This window comes from Pelmatolapia mariae, linkage group LG12 (genome assembly GCF_036321145.2).
Source record: "Pelmatolapia mariae isolate MD_Pm_ZW linkage group LG12, Pm_UMD_F_2, whole genome shotgun sequence".
NCBI classification, from domain to species: domain Eukaryota; kingdom Metazoa; phylum Chordata; class Actinopteri; order Cichliformes; family Cichlidae; genus Pelmatolapia; species Pelmatolapia mariae.
Genome location: NC_086237.1, coordinates 9,759,219 through 9,778,467, shown reverse-complemented (window position 1 = coordinate 9,778,467; position 19,249 = coordinate 9,759,219). Strand labels below are relative to the sequence as shown.

Below are 19,249 nucleotides of genomic sequence, written 5' to 3'. Positions count from 1 at the left end.
TTAATGATATAAGTTTGCTTGTGATAGAATGCTGCATGATGATCATTTCCTAACTTAGAACTGATTGTACTTTTCATTGTTTTGGACTGATTGTTCTTTATAAAACGTGTTCTGATATTTGTATCTGAATCTTCCCACAGCGATAGTAAGAAGTCAAACAAGCAGTTCTGACCTCGCACACACACACACACACACACACACACACACACACACACATGTCTGGTTTGCTATCCTCGTGGGGACATCCCATTGACATAATGCTTTCCCTAGCCCCTTACCCTAACCCTAACCATTAAAAATGAATGCCTAACCCTAACCCTTACCCTAAACCTAACCATAACCTAATTGTAACCCTGACAGTAAAACCGCATTTTGAGTGTGAAAATTGCTTTCAACCCCGAGGGGACCTGGATTTTGGTCCCCACGGTGCAGAAAGTCCCCACCAGGATAGTAAAAGTCAGATTTTGGTCCCCACCAGGATAGTACGAACCCGTACACACACACACACACACACACACACACACACACACACAATCACATGCGCACATGCTCACGTCACTGAACAAATGTATTCATTTGTCTTGTGTATAAATAAAGGCAAGTGCAAGAGCAGAACGCGCACTTCACAGGGCCCCCACTCTGATGTGAGCGCTCTGTGAAACGCCCTTGCAAGTTAAAACTGCAGCGTCTGTGTGTGTTTCTCCTCTTAGACTCTTAGCTGAAGAAGTGTCTTTAGAATAAATCTCTTGACACTATATATATTGTAATCTAAATGCGTATTTTTTTAACGTTTTTTTGTCACTTTCAACATTTCATATGTTATTTTTGTACCTCATAAATAAAACTTTACAAATAAACAAATTACAAATAAATATTTATGTTTAATAGTTGATGTTCTTATTGAACATGAACAAAGTTTCAAATAATGAAGTCACTGTATGTATAAGTAATCCCTGTGGGTCAAAAATGGCTTCCGATACTTCAGACAGATTCTTTGCCCTAGCTCTGTACGTTGTCACTGAGAATGGATATCCCCAATATGGTCATCACAGGCATACAGCTCTGGTTGTGAGCTTATAAGTCCTGCCCACCTGCTGTTTGTGAAGTGACTGTGACTTATAAAGCTATTCTCAAGCATAATAGTTCACATGTAGCTGTGTTTAAAGGCCTTGGTTAAAGAGAGTGAACACATGTGGAGACAGCGTGAATTACATTTACACTAATAACATACAGTATTTCGAAATAATATTATTAACAATAATACTGATTTTATTAATATAGTAATGAAGGTGAAGGTGGTGATAGTGATAACGATATTAGTGGATTTACCAACAAGTGCAGTTCCTGTAATGGCCATATGAGGGTTGTCTCTAAAAGTCAATGAAACTATTATTTTATCAGTCTTAGCTTTAACTGATAGATGTCTGTCTGCATCGCACCATGCAGTTTTCGGGTACATTTTAATAAGGAGGATTGCTAGCTTAATACCTTACATTTAATTCCGTTAATTCAGGCCACACAAATCAAATCTAAACTATTACGTACCCATCTTTTACGTGCAGTCTATAACCTCTGTATGTTGCTAAAATCATAAAGAAATGTAATTTTGGTTTGTGGCCCATGAACTCGGAATGAGTTTGACACTCCTGCCTCGTTGGGTCGCACACTATTGGTTCATTTTCGCATCGAAAGCAATATTTCTGACAGCACCTGAAGGCGGCACTAGGCCTGTATTCTCTCTACTTCCTGTAAGGGAAGCTCAGTCAGCTGTCACAATTTGAGGCGAGAAGAGAGGGACCACAGCGGAGGAGAAACACACAACAGCAGCTAAAATGTCTAGTTTTTCCAACAAGTTGAGCGGGTACACGATGGTTCAGCTCAACGAAATTCTTGAGGACGACGAGAAGCTCACAAAAATGGTACAGGAGATGGACGAGGTATGTAAATCTTTTGTAGTCCAGTGTTAGCTACTGACTCCCCTTTCTCGGCCACTGTGTCTGTGTTTTTTTCCCCTCAAGCCTTTGTTGTGCTTTCCCAACACTCGCTCGGTTCAGTTACTGGAAATGGCTGTTTCTCGTCGCGGTGAGGCTTTAACGTTGTACGTGTGTTGTCAAGCGAACTCAAACGTCTCGTAGCCCAAAACAGGGTTAACAACGGGCCGGAGCATTGTCTTAAGTTTTAACGCTCCGGAGTTCCAAGGTTTCGACATAGCTTCTCCACAAACCTTTCGTTTCCCAGATAACAAAGCATGTCAATGTTTTGTAGTAATCACATACAAGAGTACGACTTAATAGTTACATTTTGGCTCATATATTGACTGCCTGGCTCTGCTCCAGCAGCACAAGGACTCAGCAGTTTCTTTTCACGGTGTCATAAGTCTGTCTTTCTGATAAGCCCCACTTTCCCCCCCATACGCACAACGATTACAGCCATGCTGCCCAGAATGGTTAAAGCGCAGACAGATATTTGGCATATCAAGACGAAAGGCTAAAAGATTAGCATTTTATACAGGATTTGCCCTTTTGATTATTTCCCTTGCGGCTGCTGCTTCTCTTTCTAAAACCGTCTTTTCCACTGAGGGTTTTAATCTTCCCTTATGTTCTCCTGCTGAATCAGCCCCGCCACCAGGGGCGTTTCCAGGATATTTCAATAGGGGAACATTGGGGAAAAATGACCCCAAAGCAAGACTCCCCCACCACCACTCCCTCTCCAGGAAGGACGGATAATCAGATTAAAATTTTAGCGTAGAAAGCAAGTCTAGGTAACATTATTTACGGATGCTTATGTAAAAGCCACAGTCCTAATAAACAAAATTAGCATTAAATATACTTAAAATAGTTAAAGTCAAATTGGTCACCCTTCTTATTCATATACATTTTATTACAAGATCGTAATTATTTATTAAATATTGTGAATATGAGTTTAATATTGGCACTGAATATAATTTTAATTGTACTCAGTGTGAATACTCCTGAGTAGCCAATACAGTGTATTATATAAGTAGATTAACTGTACCCCTGCCCACCACAGCCGTGCTGCTGGAACTTTTTTCCCTACCAAGTGCTAAATCCAGAGGAAACACTTCACACCTCCGCTTTTCACCCAACAGCTTGGACCTGACTGTTTATCACAAACATTAAATGCACATCGTCAGGACTTGGGAATTTCTTGTCTGTCATGACGCTGAGGTGTTGTCTAATTTTAGCTTAGTTTTTTTGCGCAATAGTGACTCGCTGCCTGAGAAGTGATGAAAAGCCTCTATTCACAGAGCTGAGAAACTCGAGCACAAGCTTCTGTATATCAACATAATGACAGTTTCAGCTCGACTACAAGACGCAAGACTACAGGCCTTTGGCATTTGGATGAATGCTGAGTTGTGAGTTGGCCTTTTGTGTTGTCGCTCCTGTTTTTCATCCACACCCTGTCTGATTGTCTCTATGGTTTCGTTTTCCCAAGTCCCATAGGTTACAGAGAGGGAGGAACAGGAATGACACTGCAGCTGTTGACTTGCGTTAGTCATAAGATTACAGGAGATATTCAAGAGAATGGGACTGTTAAAAACATGCCTGAACCACACTTGAAACTGTCTGGGAAGTTTTTTTGCTTACAGTACAGTGGATAAGAACAAAGGCAGTAGGTGTCATAAGGCACTGAATGAAACATGAGAGTGCTGAGAGGCACTGAGTATCCAGTTGTAGTAACCTGAATGGAAGTACGCTTTTCTGTAAGCAACAATCTTCTTGTTCTGTAAAAAACACACTGGCTGTGTTGGTGTTTGAATAATGCAAATAGCCCTGTTGTGAATTTGTTTAGATTCAGTGCATCCTGTTTTTGAACGACTAAGAATTGCAGATATGCTTCACTAGGCTGCTAGGATGTTGATTACCCAGTTTCTTTTGATAATTCTCACTGATGTTTCAGCATATTTAGACTTTCTATTATGCTGTCCATTGTGTAAACCAGGAAGTATCACTTCAAGGTCTGTGTGGTTGTGGGTGTAATCAGACATTGACTTGCTTTCTTAATGACACAAATTATACCCATACCAATCCTGTTGATGGTGTTGGCGAAGAGCCAGCTTTCCATTATGCTGTCTGTTTTGAATTAAGATTAATGTGGCTGATCTTTTAAGACCTTCACTAATCCAGGAATTGTGCTGGTCAAGGTTGTAGTCTGTTATTTGGAGGTGTAATCAAACATTTTCAAGTTTTACTAATGATGCCAGTAACATGTCATGGTGTCAATGAAGACCTAGCAGCTAACTTATGTAGCACAAGCGTACGTCAAACCTGGAATATCAGAAATTTGTGGGACACAAGGCTATTCTAAAGTAATTAACCATACAATGCAAAGTATTCTCTCCATTACAAGTCAAGGCATTTTATATATAAGCACATTTAAAAGAAATGCTGACCAAAGAGCCAAAGCTCTCTTAAGAATGTATAAAAAGCCCATCTGACAATAATAAATGGACAGTTACTCCTTAATTATTGTTTTCAGTGAGCAGACAGAGAATTTTTTTTTAAGGTTTTTCTATGTTAATTTTTGGAGAAAAATATCTCACACTTCTAAAACATGAAAAATCCATGCCATCTGTATTTACAAATATTATTCAAAAATTAGAACACAGCTTATTATAAACTAGTCTTTGCGTTCCAAAGCAGTGGCAGGAAACCTCACGTGTGTGGGACGTGCAGTTTTCCCATGCTCACTAAAATGGCAGCTCAGGTGCTTGTATAACCTTATGTTCCTCCCAACCTCACCTTTACTCTGTTAGTTCACAGTAAAAGGATTCTAGTTTGTTTATTTTGAGATTATTTGGTTACATTGCAGGTGGACTGTATCTAAGGGTTAAGAATTAAGCACTTCTATAAAACATTTCCTGATGGGTTTTTTTAATGCTTATTTTACTGTCCATTTTGAAGCCAGTTAAGATAAAGATGGCTTTTTATTATTTTGAGACCTTCAGTAAACGGGAAAGTGTCTTGCTCAAGGTTTGTTTAGTTGGGGAGTGTACATAATCATTCATATTCTTTTGTAATGATGACGAAGGAAAGTCGGGGCTCATCCTTTTGATCATGTTGTTGAAGAGCTAGGAAAACAGTGCTAGGTTAGCTAGCTTTGGGATAGCTTGTTAGCTCAGTAACAGTAACGAGAGAATTGAGACTTTGGTACTGCTGCTTTGATTTGTAGCACCTGATATTGACCATGCAATGCCAGGTCTTCCCAACACTAGATTTGCTAGTTTGCTACCTATCTTTGATGAGAATCTCCTTCAGTAAAACCTTTCACTTTATCTCAAAACAACAAAAAAGGACTAAGGTGTTGGAATAGCATCTTAGATGCAGGAATGGAATCTTCTACACTGGTGTTTGGATCTACAGTACTTGTTATCGACCATACAATTCCCCTTTTTGTGCCAGCAACCTAAGAATCCTGATTACTAGAAATAACTGAACTGTTGAGTCTTTAGACTTTTATACCAAATGAGTTTTGCTGTGTCTAAACGTTTAGACAGTGTGATGTTGTGTCAAGAGTCCATGCAGAACTGTACTGGACTGCATTTGCACTACAGTGTCATTTCTACGTTGTACACAATTGTTCCTCTTCTCTAAGTGGAATTCTTCTGACCCATGGTGTAGATTCGAAAGAGCCTGAACTTTTCACCTTTCCACTTGAGAACTCTGCAGCCAGTCTGCAGTTTCAGACTTCATCATTTTATTTCTCACTTCCATAACCGATGCAAGATGTGATTCTAGTTTTTTCATGTTTTTGTGAGTGCTGCGTTACAGTGACCTGAATTCAGTTGTGGTTGTTTCAGCATCTCTCCAAAGTTCAGGTCTGTGGTCCATCCAGGCAAGCGCTTAACCTACATTCGTTGTCATTTCAGAAGGGAGGGCAGCGATGTAGAGCATTTCCGCAAGTAAACAATAAGATGGTTTTGCTCTGACAGAACAAGCCTGCAGTTATGGATGCTATTTAAAGCTCTGCATCCTTAGTGGGGCCGTAATGAATGAGCAAATCAGATCTTCCAGTAGGAAGACCAGTCACCTGGAGATGTGACGGTGCAAAGCGTAGTCATAGTAGACTTGTTTAGCTGCTTTTACTGCATAAAATGTTGCCTCCCCTCATTCAGTCCAACCACTGACTACTTTTAGAAACTATTCCATAAGCCTGGCCTGCGCTGTGGAGTATTTTTAGAGTTTTCCTGTTCTCGCCCAGTCCTAGTTGAGTTTGCACATAGAACATGTTGGATGTGTGAAATGAGTCATCAGAGAAGGAACAAGAGATTTTTTTTCTTCTTTAATCCCCCGCTGTTCCAACTGTAACATGTTGTTTATCCCATTTGTCTCCATTGTTTCAGTTCACATTTGTGTTGATGTAATACTCCACCGATTATTCAACAGCTCGTCATTTAAAAACAGGCGTGGATGGAGTTTTCCACAGCGAAAAAAAAAAAAAAAAATTATGACATTGTGATGCTTGTCAGACTTGTTTCTATTGCTTATGGCTCATGATTTTTATATATATTTTTTAAATATCTGAATATTCCTTTTATTAAGGTCAAGGTCAAATTTATTTATATAGCACATTTCAAACAGCCGATGCTGCACAAAGTACTTAATAACATAAAAATGACATTAAAAAGCAACAATGTAATACAATAATAACAATAAAAAACAATAATAGGACAATAAAAGAATTAAAACAATAACTAAAACTAATTCAAATAAGACCAAATTGCTTGGGTCATAGTGTGTTAAAAGCCAGGGCATAAAAATGTGTCTTTAGTAACGATTTAAATTGCTCAAGTGTTTGTGCAGATCTAATATTTAAGGGGAGACTATTCCAAAGTCTGGGACCTGCCACAGAGAAGGATCTATCACCACGGGATTTGAGATAAGTCCGTGGGATGCACAGCATTAATTTTGAGCTAGACCTCATGGTTTTTCCTGGAGCATAGGCAGAGAGGAGCTCAGACAGGTAAGGAGGGGCTCGGGCATTATGTGACTTAAAAACAAAAAGTAAAAGTTTAAATTGGATCCTGTAGGAGACAGGAAGCCAGTGTAAAGAAGCTAAAACTGGGGTTATATGCTCTCTCCGTTTGGTACCAGTTAGCAGGCGAGCAGCTGCATTTTGAACCATCTGAGGACGATGGATGGTGGCCTGATCTAGACCATAATACAATGAATTGCAGTAGTCTAATCTGCAAGTAAGGAAAAGGTGAATAAAACGCTCAAAGACGTTAGCCGGGAGGTATGGCTTTACCTTGGCTAGCTGTCTTAGCTGAAAAAAGCAGGACTGAACTACTGCACTCACCTGCTTATTCAATTTAAAAGAACCATCAATGTAGACACCGAGGTCATGTGTTTTACAATACGAGGAAAGGGCGCCCAGAGTGCTGTCGATATGATTAAAGTTGCCAAAAATGACAACCTCAGTTTTATTTTCATTTAGCTTTAAAAAATTTAATGACAACCACCATTATTCATGATATTAACATTGAATGATAAGTTGCTGCATTGTGAGTCAAGTCACTCTGTAATAATACACATCACTCCAAACATCAGCAAGGTTCAAATTGCTACTGTGCCTCCAGCATTTTTGTCTCACGTCTTTGTTTTGGTCCTCTAGCTAACACTGCACAAGTAGTAGATGTTTTTTGAGTATTACCAACAGTCATATGAGCTCATTCACGGCTTCTTCCAGGTAGAGAAGCTTATATAGTCATTGCTTCCTGCCCACTGTGCATGTTGAGGTTAACAAGTGGTCAAAAGTGGGTAATAAATATATTCTGCAGTATAATTTTCAATTATTCTGTTCTACTTTCCCACACTGAGCAGAATAGAGAGCAAAAAGCATTTTGACTTGCTTGTGTCTTTTTCTAGGGTCGTTGGCAACACTGTTACACTTTCAGTCATTTAAAAGCCTGATTTTTGTCTCTTTTGTCGACTGTAACAGTTCATGAGTTAATAATTTCTTTAAGATTTCTTGTATCAAGTGTTTTCAGAATTGCGACGATCTGTTGTCTCTATCCTATCTAAATTATCTTCTTGTCATTTTGTAAAATTTTGCACTATTATTAAAAACATCTGGTTTGATTGTAGGTGTACAGGACTGTGCAAAGGTCTGAGCCACCTCTTGTTCCTTTATGTTTTGCTTGCAGGGTATTTTTCTTTGGACTGCTTTTGCACTCATTTTCAGTCCAGTCCTTGAGCATTTTCAGAAAAACGTTTTGTTGAGCTACTTATCACACGCCAAAACATTTTAACTCGTCTGCACACAACAGATAACTTGGCAAAGAACACATTTTAAATGTAATCTTCATGCACTTTATTGTGCACGAAGATTAAAGCAGCAAAGCCCTGAGAGATGCGTCTGGCCCTTCAATTGATCCATCTACTGTGCACTGAAGTCTCATTAGAAATGGTCTCAGTTGAAGAGTAGCTGTTAAGAAACTGCTCTTAATTGTAAATCCAAATTTAAAAAAAAAAAGTTTTTTTAGATACAACAGTCAATGTCTACAGCTCTGTCTTGGTTTGGGCTGCAATTCGGCCAGTGGTGTTGGGATTTTCTCAAAACTAATAGAATTATGAGCACAGAAAAATCTTAAGAATTCGAGTCACTGTGTAAAAGAATCTGAAAAGTGTCTGGGAACATGTACAAACACAAACACAACAATGCAGTAAAAGCATACCTGGATAGAAGACCACACAATAGAACACTATCAGTCTTCAGCAATAAATTGCTGCTCTGGTTTCTCCTTTTTCTACTGCAGTAAAAACATACCTGAATCGAAAAAAGCCCCAAATGGAAAAACAGCCAGCCAACGTTCAACTAATGCCTTTGGAATATCCACCAAGGAGCCCAGGGAATTATTTCTGAAGAATAGAAATGAGAAGAATTTCTATTATATTGGAATTGTACAAACTCAGTTTCTGTCTTACATACTGTATTTCCATGCAAGCTGGCACGTATCAATAAATCGCTGCACCCGTTCCCCATTTTCCAAGCAAAATATAAAGAAATGAGGCTGCCTCAAGACTTTTGCACAGTTCCGTAGTCAGTGCTTAATGTAATGCAAGTGAGTCATCAGGAAACAGGTGTTTACACACCTGAATGGAATGGAGCCCAGAACATGATTTGACCTGCAGGTTTCCTGCCATGACAAATCAAAATCGTGTCCTCACGTCAGGCTCATTGTTTGTTAATAAAGTGTACCAGTTAGGAAGGTTCGTGCTTCCCCTCTTTTCTCGTTTTTGTTGTCTGCTGCTCTACTCGAAACTTTTTAAAGAGTTTAAATTTGACCAATGACCAATTATGATATTTTTCTTTTTAGGTGGAAAATATCCAAAATGACAAACTATAGCTTTGAGCAAGGCCTTTCAGGACTTTCTTTTTTGGTTATATAGATTTTTTTTCATGCATGTTGCTGCTTGGTTAAAGCCATTTAAAAATACTGAATATTTGGTGTCGATCAAGGCAGATGAAAGTTTGGGTTTTTGTGGCCAGAATTTGTCTTTCTAAACATGTGCAGATGTTTGTAGGAAATTCCTCTAACCAAACATCTTAGTTATTGATGATTATATCGGTGTTCAGTGCATTTTCTCAAGACAGATATTAATAACACTTATTTCTTGTTTTGTAGATCCAAGAAGTCCAGCAGAACAAGGAGAGGACACTGGGCAACAACCGAACCCTGGCAGAGCAAAACCTCACCCTGCAGCCCAGACTGGAGCACAAGAAAGAGCAGCTCATCAAGCGCTACAGCTGTCTGCAGGAGGGCTTTGAATCCTATCAACTCCGCAAGTCCACCTTAGGTACGACAGCAGCAGTGTGGCTACTATCACAAGAGAGTTTTAGAGACATTTTTTATTGAACGGTTTGTCTTGAATTTTTAATGTCCAAAGGAAATTTGAACACGGTTATCCGTGAAGTCACTGAGAAGTGATACTTGCAGAAATGCTCGAGGGAACAGCCTGAAATGGAAAAGGCACACACACAGGGTGTGTTGCTAATCACAGCTGTGCTTTTTAAACTCCTTGTTTCATTATTATAATACACTGTGTTGACTATGAAAATGTCTGGGGTATTTTTAAGACCTGTTTAGGATTATTTTAGGGTTTTTTTTCCTTTGAGAACCCTTTCCTTGCTGCGAGCTACACGTGAGAAAGAGCAGCTTTATACGTCAAACAGTGTCCTGACGTGATTCTATCTGTGAAGCTCTATCTATGTGATCCAGTCAAAAACAGCTTCTGTTATAGTTTTTACACTACCTATTTGATGTAATCAACATATCATTATGGGTGTGCTGCAGAACACGCAGTATGGTCATACTTTGTGAGGAAACACTAAGAAACTAAAGGTGATAGCAGTTTCCTGTTGCTAGGAAGGTGATGTGGTACATAGCCTTTGTTCCTCATTGTTTCTTCTGTTTGTGTACATGAACACACACTCAAGAGACCCGTTTGACCAGTTGTCACATTTACTGTAGAAGGCCTCAGCAGCCTTGTTGCCAGAAGTGCTGTTCAACATGTAACTGCAGCTCAGGTTGAGAGACTCTTGAAAGTGTTACAGGCTTGTAGCGTCCCTCACCGGCATACCTTCACAGCACTTCAGTGTGTGAAGAAGACGGCGTGACGATATTTGTGACCTTGGTGACGCAACGGTTGCTAAGCAGCTCACTCAGAATAGAATGCGAGTCATTTATTCCTCTTGTGCACTGATAAAAGTTTGACTTTGGCTCCGTCTCTGCTGGAAAGACAGGCTCTCACAGCTTTCAAAGGTTGTCACGGTCAACGGGAGATTTCTCAGCGTGTTGTGAAAATGAAGTTCCGCTAAATAAGTTTTAGTTCTCAAGGAATCTTTTCGCTTGTTACCGTGTTATCGGTGTCAAATATTTCAAGCTCTCTTCTTGGTGCTTGGACTGATATTATGCCAGTCCAGTGTGTTTTTGTGACCTTGTGATTTTGTTTGTTGCCAGCATGAAGTGGCTTTTGTTAAATGTAGGTTACCCAGTGCCCCCCACCCCCACCTGCCATGTAGTAGTTGTCCTAGTTGTGGATTTACTGGAGAGTAGCTGGTGAGAGAAACACAGTCATTTGACCCAGATGGGAGATTAGACGTACAGTAGCTTGTTGTGCGCTCGTTTGCATATTGTCAAACACCAGCTCTCCCTCATTTCCTGTCTTTTTCTCCAGAAATTATATGGCCTCTGCTTTACCCTTTACTGTCCAGTAGGCACTCCCCCTCTTTTCTACCACCACTATCCACTGCCTTTGAGGACGCCAGCCCTCAGTGGAGCATTGTGCTGCCAGGCAAGCTGCTATAAAACAGCTACAGTGGGTGGGAGGGAGTGTGGAAGTTGGAAGAGAGAGAGAGAGAGAGAGAGAGAGAGAGAGAGAGAGAGAGAGAGAGAGAGAGAGAGAGAGAGAGAGAGAGAGAGAGAGAGAGAGAGAGAGAGAGAGAGAGAGAGAGAGAGAGAGAGAGAGAGAGAGAGAGAGAGAGAGAGAGAGAGAGAGAGAGAGAGAGAGAGAGAGAGAGAGAGAGAGAGAGAGCCAACAACTCCCCCTTTCCACATATTCACAGCAGAAGTTGATGTGGATTCATTTACTAAATGGCCGTCCCATGATCTCTAGGCCCAGACTGGTGTTGTGTTCACCCAATTCTCCACTGAGTCAGAGAATTGGAGCTTTGTGCGAAAGAGTGCTGCTGATCTGCCTGAGAATCTGCCTTGTTATGGGAGTGAGGTGGAAACAATAAGAGATGGGAGTTCACCCCGGAAAAAGGCTTTGTGTCAAGCATGAAGCCCCGGCCAGGGAGTTTTTTGGAATCTAAGGGCAGCATTTTGGATTTCCAGGAAAATCTGACCTCTAAACACGGGGCTTCCAAAGGCTGAAATTAAATTCAAGAAAAATAAAGTTTTACGTTGTCTTGTGTTTCCTGAAAGTTTGCCGTAGGTAATAAAGGTAGAGATGGTCTGTTCTTCACAAAGTCAGTGGAAATGATGAATTTTGTAAGTCTGTTTCTACTATTGTCCATTATCATTGTAGTGGCCTAAAAGAATAAGAAGTGATTTTCTATCAGTCTATCAGCAACTTAATGATGGAATCAAACGTCTCCAGCATTTGGCACATATGATGTAGTAGATGATGATCATAAAAAAGTGCAAAGAAGGTGAGCGCTCAGAGTTTCTTTCACACATCCTGCATAAAGAGAAAGCAATATAGGCTATAACAGTTAACCTTGACCTGTTTAGCGACAAGTGATTTAACTTATAGTAATTGTTGAACATAGGTGGAAAGAAATATCTGAAACAAGATGCATACACTAAGAGTGTTTTTGTCTTAGTCTTAACAGAATAAACTTAAACTCAGCGTAGAAGGCTGTTTTATGACCTTGTCACACTTTAGCATCATGTGTGGTAAAGACGAGCATCAAATACTGTCCATTATTTAAGGTTTTTGTACTGAAAGGGTTAAAGTTGTTTACAGATTGTGTTATTTCTTGATGAGATGACAAGCAGCCAGGCTGCAGCTTTTATCTAAAGTTGATCATTAACTAAAACCGTCATGTTGCTCTTCTCTCTGTGTGTGTGTGTGTGAGCTCTTGTGGACTCTGTCAAGCTAATTCTCATTGTGCTAGTGTTCAAGTCCTCAGCTAGTGTGTTAAATGTGATCTGATCACAACAAGGACAACATGTGTTGGTACATTTCAGTGTTAGTGTTTAAAAGGGTTAGACAGTAGTTCAGGTAACTACAATCACCCACTGTGTAATTGTCAAGACTATTAACAAGGTGTGTCTGAAAAAACCTTCACTATCTGTCATGTTTTCCACACGACCTTTGGATTCGTTTAATGAAGCTTATTTATCCCAGCATTCGCCCATACTGATTAAAAAGGTTACCACTAACTTCCTTCGTTTTCTGTTTCCCTTAATAAAAGACCCAACATTCGGAACTAATACACCAGAAAAGCTGCATGAGACTTTGACTGTGGCCTTGGAACACAACTTGGCGTGCTTAGTCTCATGTGGGAGGAAGCACACGTTCAGACAGCTGGGAAATCTTAGAGTGGTGCTGCCAGGGAAAGTGGGACCAGACTGAGATGAGGGGGTAGGATTAGGTGCTTTAGCAATTCCTTTTGGGGAACCCTAAGCTTGTTGTTATAATAATAATGATAATATATGTAATAATATATGTAATGTAATATATTGATGAAGGGACACTCGGATTGTCTTTAAAATGTCTTGGACTTTTCAAGCGATGGCAGCGTTTTTGAAGCTCTACAGCTAGTCTGTCTCTGCCTTAGATGGCCAGGCTGTACAGTCAGAATGTAACCAATCACAACAAAGAACGCCTGCTGTTCAGTATAGACCACCAATGAGCCAAACTGTACTGTATTTTTCTCTTGAAATCAAGCTCCCTTAGACCAGTAGATAGAGTCTGTTCCAGCTGTCATGGGGCAGCATGTTAATGTTTGCACTTTTGAGCTACAGGTAGCTTTCTAGCATGGATGTACACCAGTGTTGCTCTATATCAGCTCAAAATCTTGATTTATTTGTCCAGAAGAGCTCATCAGGTTAGACTGGACTGTGTGTAGATGGAGAGTAGTTTGGTGTTCTTGGTCTCACCGTCAGGATGCAGTCCCAGCTCCAGCTGGTGTAGACTTTCATCCCTGCATAGAAACACAAACAAAACTGTGCTCCTCCTTGGAGACACCAGGGCAGTTTCAGTTGACTCAGTTGAGCTTTGCAAGTTCACCGCAAACAGACGTGCTCTGACGGTTTGGAAGTGGCAGTCCCCGGACACTGACTGGCAGCATTCACACGTCCCGCCTCAGCTTTGTGTAACAGGTTCATTGAAACCTTTTAATGCCAGAACATTCATGTTTAAAGCGATGTCTTTTTATGAGCTCCTTGGTTTGAGAATACATTTGTGTTCCTTTGAGCAGTGTGTAAACACTACGTAATCATCCCGTGACTCAAATGCCTGAAGGATTGTGAACAGGTCTAATACTTCACTTCCATCAGAGAGCTCACAAGAGATGAGAGAATTATGGGTTTGACTTGCTACCTGTATTTGCTTATTTACATTGTGGAAAACAATTCCGGTTATACAACAAGCACGGTTAACTCTGACTGACTGCTGCCAACAGCGACCGCGCCTCCTCCCAGTCCAGGCCCAGCACAGTAATCTTTGTGTCGTTCCTCTGTCTTCCTCTTCAACAGACCACAAGTCAGGAAACACCTCCCTGGATATTCTGCTGGCCCTGCTTCAGGCAGAAGGAGCCAAAATAGAGGAGGAAACGGAGGTAAGCATTCTTCAGCTGTCACCACGGATGACTTCATGTATCCTCGGTCAGTAATTCTTATACCTGCTGCTCTAGTTGATGGTGTGTTCTCCTACAGAGGCTTCATTGTTCATATCTAAGATCCCTGTTGGAGAGTATGTGGGCAGCAGAATAGCTGACATAGAGGTGACAGCTACCTGTCCCGTCAGTGTTTTAAGGTGTTCTTCATCAGATTATACACAGTCATGTAAGAACTGTGCTTATCATTAAAAATATTCCAACATCTTGTTTTTCTCATTTATTTTTGAACTTTACAGAAACTCTTAACATGAACCAGTACCACACAACCCTAAATAGGCCTTAACATGTCACAAAAATACAAAACAAAACAGAAGTGCTACAGCTAATGCATACAATAAGAAATCTAAACTCACAAAGGAACAGTAAAATATAGACGGAACAATACAGTGTGGTGTAAAATGCATTCTGCAGTAGCTCGCTACGAGTTGTTTTCAGTTGACATTTTAATAACAGTGGTGAAGTTCCCAAACATGAGCTTGTTTCTAATGAGCTACTCTGAGCTATTCTTTGTCAGTACAAACTTCCTCCTACATTCCAGGCACTTCCCACACTGGATTCATTTGCCATATTCTCCAAATCAATCAGATTACTTAAGTATAAATTTGTCAGGGATATGCAATTGGTTTTAAAGCTTGAATAACTGTAAATCTGGGAAACCTAAAACAAAACTTCCTCTACAACTTCCTCTACAAAAACATTTGTGGTAATCATGGTCGTGATAGTGATTTTTGGTATGAACAGTCATGGCCTAATTACACAGGGGTTAAATCTCAGATTTGTGCAGCTGAACTTCTGACTTTTTTTAAGAGCGTGTGATCACAGATCATATTAGAATGTGACATTTCTTCTGCTAGTCTCTGCACTGACTGGCTGCTTAAAATCAGCTGCTGTGCAAGTCTTTTACCCTTTATCCTCCCAAGAGCATGCATGTGTAGTTCTTTGGTTGCAAGTGTTGTTAAAAATAATGATACTTGGATGGCAGCATCACATTTCACAAATGTTGACAGAGTAAAGTATATCACTGTATGGCATCAGGTCCTGACAGCATTTTTAAAGTGTCCCAGTTTATTTGGAAACAAGGATGTGCGTCGGCTGTTTTTCTGGTATGTTAAAAACATTAGAATACAAGCTACTCGTAAACTGGTATGGTTGCCAGTGTTTATACTCAGTACTCTAAGTGTAGCAGACGTTGTTTTACTTGGTGTTTCTAAAAGGTTTGCGTCTTCTAGCATCAAACACAGAGCTACATTATTTCAAACCCACTGATTGATGATTTATCTCCATCTTCGATTCTTCAGTCAATAACTGTACACTGACTGTTGTCAGTATAAAATATATACTGTAAATGTGGTAGATGGATGTGGAAAAGATGAGACTCGTGCTTCTGTACGTGTCTGATAAATACCAGACTTCTTATATAAGCATGCAGTCCCTCACCTACATAGAGAGCAGGCTGCTGCCATTGATGAGTGGTGTTAAGTTTAGTAGTGTAGTGTTAAAGTGATATGTGAATTAGTTCGCTCAGTTTATGTGGGAAAATTGTCACTTTTTGTGATATTTTACCAAATGGAAGTGAGTGAGCAGAGAACCCACCATTAGATGAATCATTTTAAATGTTACATTCGTCAACAGTGAGTGATTCTCCCGCGATGCTATTCCTATCAGTGTGACTCATGTCGACACTCTCTCAGTCTTATCAATTCAGTTTTAGTCATGTAGCAGCAGTTCACAAAAAGCCATTATCTCAAGACACTTTTTGTAGCCAGGTAGAGACCCCACAGTATCAGGAATAGAACTCTTAGAAACTTCGAACCACCAGTAAAGGCCTTTGCACACCAGAGCCCTAAAATTTGTGCAAATATTTTGTGCGTTAAAAAATATTTTTCAGACCCCTTTTCTTATTGCAGCCATTCACACTGACAGCGTAATTTCAGTGGAAACTTTTTCAGCATTTTTATTTATTTATTTTTTTTGGATTAACCTTGTTTATTCTCTCTCTAACTCTGCTCCAAATCCCTTCTGTCCACAGAACATGGCTGATTCTTTACTGGATGGGGAGATGACTCTGGATTCGTTTATCGATGACTACCAGAACAAGAGGAAGCTGGCCCACCTGAGACGGGTTAAAATCGAGAAGCTGCAGGAGATGGTGATGAAGGGCCAGCGGCTGCCCCAGCTGTCAGTCCCTCCCTCCCGCTCTCAGGAAATCTCCGGAGCTGCTTCTCTCCTCAGCGAGGCTGGCAGCAGCTCCTCTTCCCCCCTCGCTCAGCCCAGAAGGAAGCCACCACCACCTCCATCCCAGCCAGCACCAATTCTAAGTCCACCTCCAACCGCTGAGCCGCAGCCTCCCTTCTCGTACCCAGCATCTCAATACCCACCCATTCCTCCCCGAACAGGGCAACCCTTCCCCAACGTCCCCTCTGGCTACCCCAACAGCTACCTCTCTCAGTACCCCCCTGCTTTGCCTCAGAGGGCCCCACCCCGGATGGCCCCACAGCCTGGATTCATCATGCAGTAAATTTAAAAAAGTTGTCACTACTGGAACTCGTCTGAGAACAATTTATTTCCTGTGTTGTCTGCCTTCTTGGATTACGACCAAACACAACACAAGAAAGCAGACCTGCACCGGCTGGTCTGGTCGGCCGAAGCAGATCTCCAATAAACCTCTATGGATTCCCGCTCACATCTCATTCTCACCAACAATCCTCCAACAACAAAACGACGAGCTTGTCTTCGACTCTTGTCCAGCCTGAGCACCTTTAGGGGAAGCGCAGCAGGCTGTGGTGACAGCGTGAGTCTGCAGGCTGCTGAGCTGGGACTCCTCATTTATCAGCACTTTCTGTCTCCCAGCCATCTTCTCACCTTTCCTCAAACATGTTCCTCAACTTTTTATGATTTTTCCAAAAAAAAAAAAAGGGTTCAATTAGTCATTACCATCTGCAGAGCACTAATTTACTGATACCTTCAATGCAAGCAAGGAGAGACCCTAATTACTGTGCAGTTTAGATGAAAATAGTTCCCAGAATATTCAGGCGAAAACTGCATCTATGCTGTGACTTTTTTTTTTCTTTTCTAAATAGGAAACATTCATAAGGTACATAGAAATCTTTGAATTTCAGCATCTTCTTATGATAGCGTACTGAGTTATGTTAATAATAGCCAGGATAGACTGATCGACACGTGTAAAAGAATGGCTGACTGGTCCATCTCAGGGCACAAGTTTTTAAAGGGGCTGTTGAGGAAGGCGATGGGAGGCTGAACTTGTAAGAAATAGAGAGCGAGTAGGCCGGCGTGGCCTCGCATAATGAAGGATTCTTGTATAGCCATACAGTACACTCAAGATGTGTGTTGTTGTTCGTTTTGTTTGTTTGTTTGTGGGTTCCTGTGCTACACTCCTCTTTTATGTCGTTAACACCCTCAGTTGGGGTTGGAAGTGATGCCAACAGTTCTTTGGATCTCATCAGTTTTCTGTCACACTGAGCACCAAAGACTTCCCACATCATTCCGCGTTAGTTTTTTTAAAAAAATTTTTTTTTATGTAAGGTAAGTAGTAGGGTTATGTACCATTGTTCCTAACGTATCTGTTTGTGATATTGAGCTGAAACACTCTTCTTATGTACATGCAAGCCAGGTGTGCTGATGGGAGGCAGAGGTTAACCTGGTTTGGGAGAAACATTATTCTGGTGCAATTGTTTTGGAAAAAAAAAATCCATTTTTTTTCCCCTCTCCTCCTGACTGCGGTCGCTGTGCACTGTTGAAGAGCCACGAGTGCCTACACTTGAAGTGACGTTGATGACGTCTTGCTGACTACTCCAAGTTTCTTTATGTTCACATAGAGAATCCCCACCTCACACCCCGGCCTCAGATTAACATGAAAAATGAAAACAAAACAGGTTGAGCATTATCTCCTCCCTCTCCCGCTGACTCTCTGTTCCACGAGACAGTTTAGAAAAAGAAGAAAAGAAAAAAAGAAAAAGAAAAAAAAAGCCTGACTGTTTTTGCTTTCTCACCGGTAGCAGAAAGCCCATACTTATGTGCCAGAGAGACGGGACACTCCCCCAGGCTCTGTGCCAAGTGGTGCTTTTATTTCTGCTTCCAACGCCTGGAGGGATCTTACTGGTTTTTGTATTTAGTGTTTCCTTTTCTCTTTAATTGGTAAAATAACAGGGCTCGTCAATCACTTGTGTCATGTCTCATGTGGTTGAACTTCACATGTAAGCAAATGTCAGCAGGAAAAAGCAGAAGCTAAAGCATCAACGTCTCGATGAACCAGCATTTCTAACGACTAACAACTGATAATTCTTTCGTGCATGGCCTTTGTTCTGTTCATTTTGAGGATTCCTATTTAATACTACTTCTTTTTTTTAGCTCTTGAGCTGCTTTTTGTGTTCGAACTGATCCTCTGCATCCATGGTTTTATATGTGATTGGTGATAATTTCAGTGTAATGTTGTAGGTATTTACTTATAATGAATGTTTAAGTGGAATTTAATGCTATTTTCAAGTTCAATAAATCTGTTCTTTTTGTATCTGTTTTTTTGCAGGGCTTTCTTTGTAATCCACAGCTTCCTCAGTTTCACAGACCTGTTACTTTTTGACAATGAAATAAGACTGCCATCTAGTGTTCCATAGTTGTTATGCAATGAAAATGTCCTCTAATGTGGGCAACAGTGCCACAGTTCGCACAGTACTGTGCAAAAGTCTCATCCCCTCGTTTCTTCTATATTTTTTTTCCAGGAAAAATGCAAAGTAGGTGCAGCAATTTATCGAAAGGTGCAAGCATAAATGGCACAAACAGTTTGTACAAATCTTCTGTGAACAGATGTACATGATTGTTGGACCTGCCCTTTCTTCTTTTGTCCTCCATGCCTCTAGTT

At 40.6% G+C, this 19,249-nt stretch overlaps 1 protein-coding gene across 1 annotated transcript; it reads left to right on the top strand.

The window, feature by feature from the left end:
• The first annotated feature begins 1,738 nt into the window (after positions 1-1,738).
• Positions 1,739-18,901, top strand: vps37ba (VPS37B subunit of ESCRT-I a). The gene is made up of 4 exons (XM_063490401.1): positions 1,739-1,937; positions 9,650-9,821; positions 14,231-14,313; positions 16,403-18,901. The coding sequence occupies exons 1-4, from the start codon at positions 1,833-1,835 to the stop codon at positions 16,889-16,891; spliced, it is 849 nt and encodes a 282-aa protein (XP_063346471.1). The 5' UTR covers positions 1,739-1,832; the 3' UTR covers positions 16,892-18,901.
• Positions 18,902-19,249: the final 348 nt, after the last annotated feature.

Excerpts from the sequence above, each read along its gene's own strand:
- vps37ba (XM_063490401.1), top strand. The coding sequence starts at position 1,833 with ATGTCTAGTTTTTCCAACAAGTTGAGCGGGTACACGATGGTTCAGCTC. Across the intron at positions 9,822-14,230 it reads ACTCCGCAAGTCCACCTTAG|ACCACAAGTCAGGAAACACC; the intron begins GTACGACAGCAG and ends CCTCTTCAACAG. Across the intron at positions 14,314-16,402 it reads AAATAGAGGAGGAAACGGAG|AACATGGCTGATTCTTTACT; the intron begins GTAAGCATTCTT and ends TTCTGTCCACAG.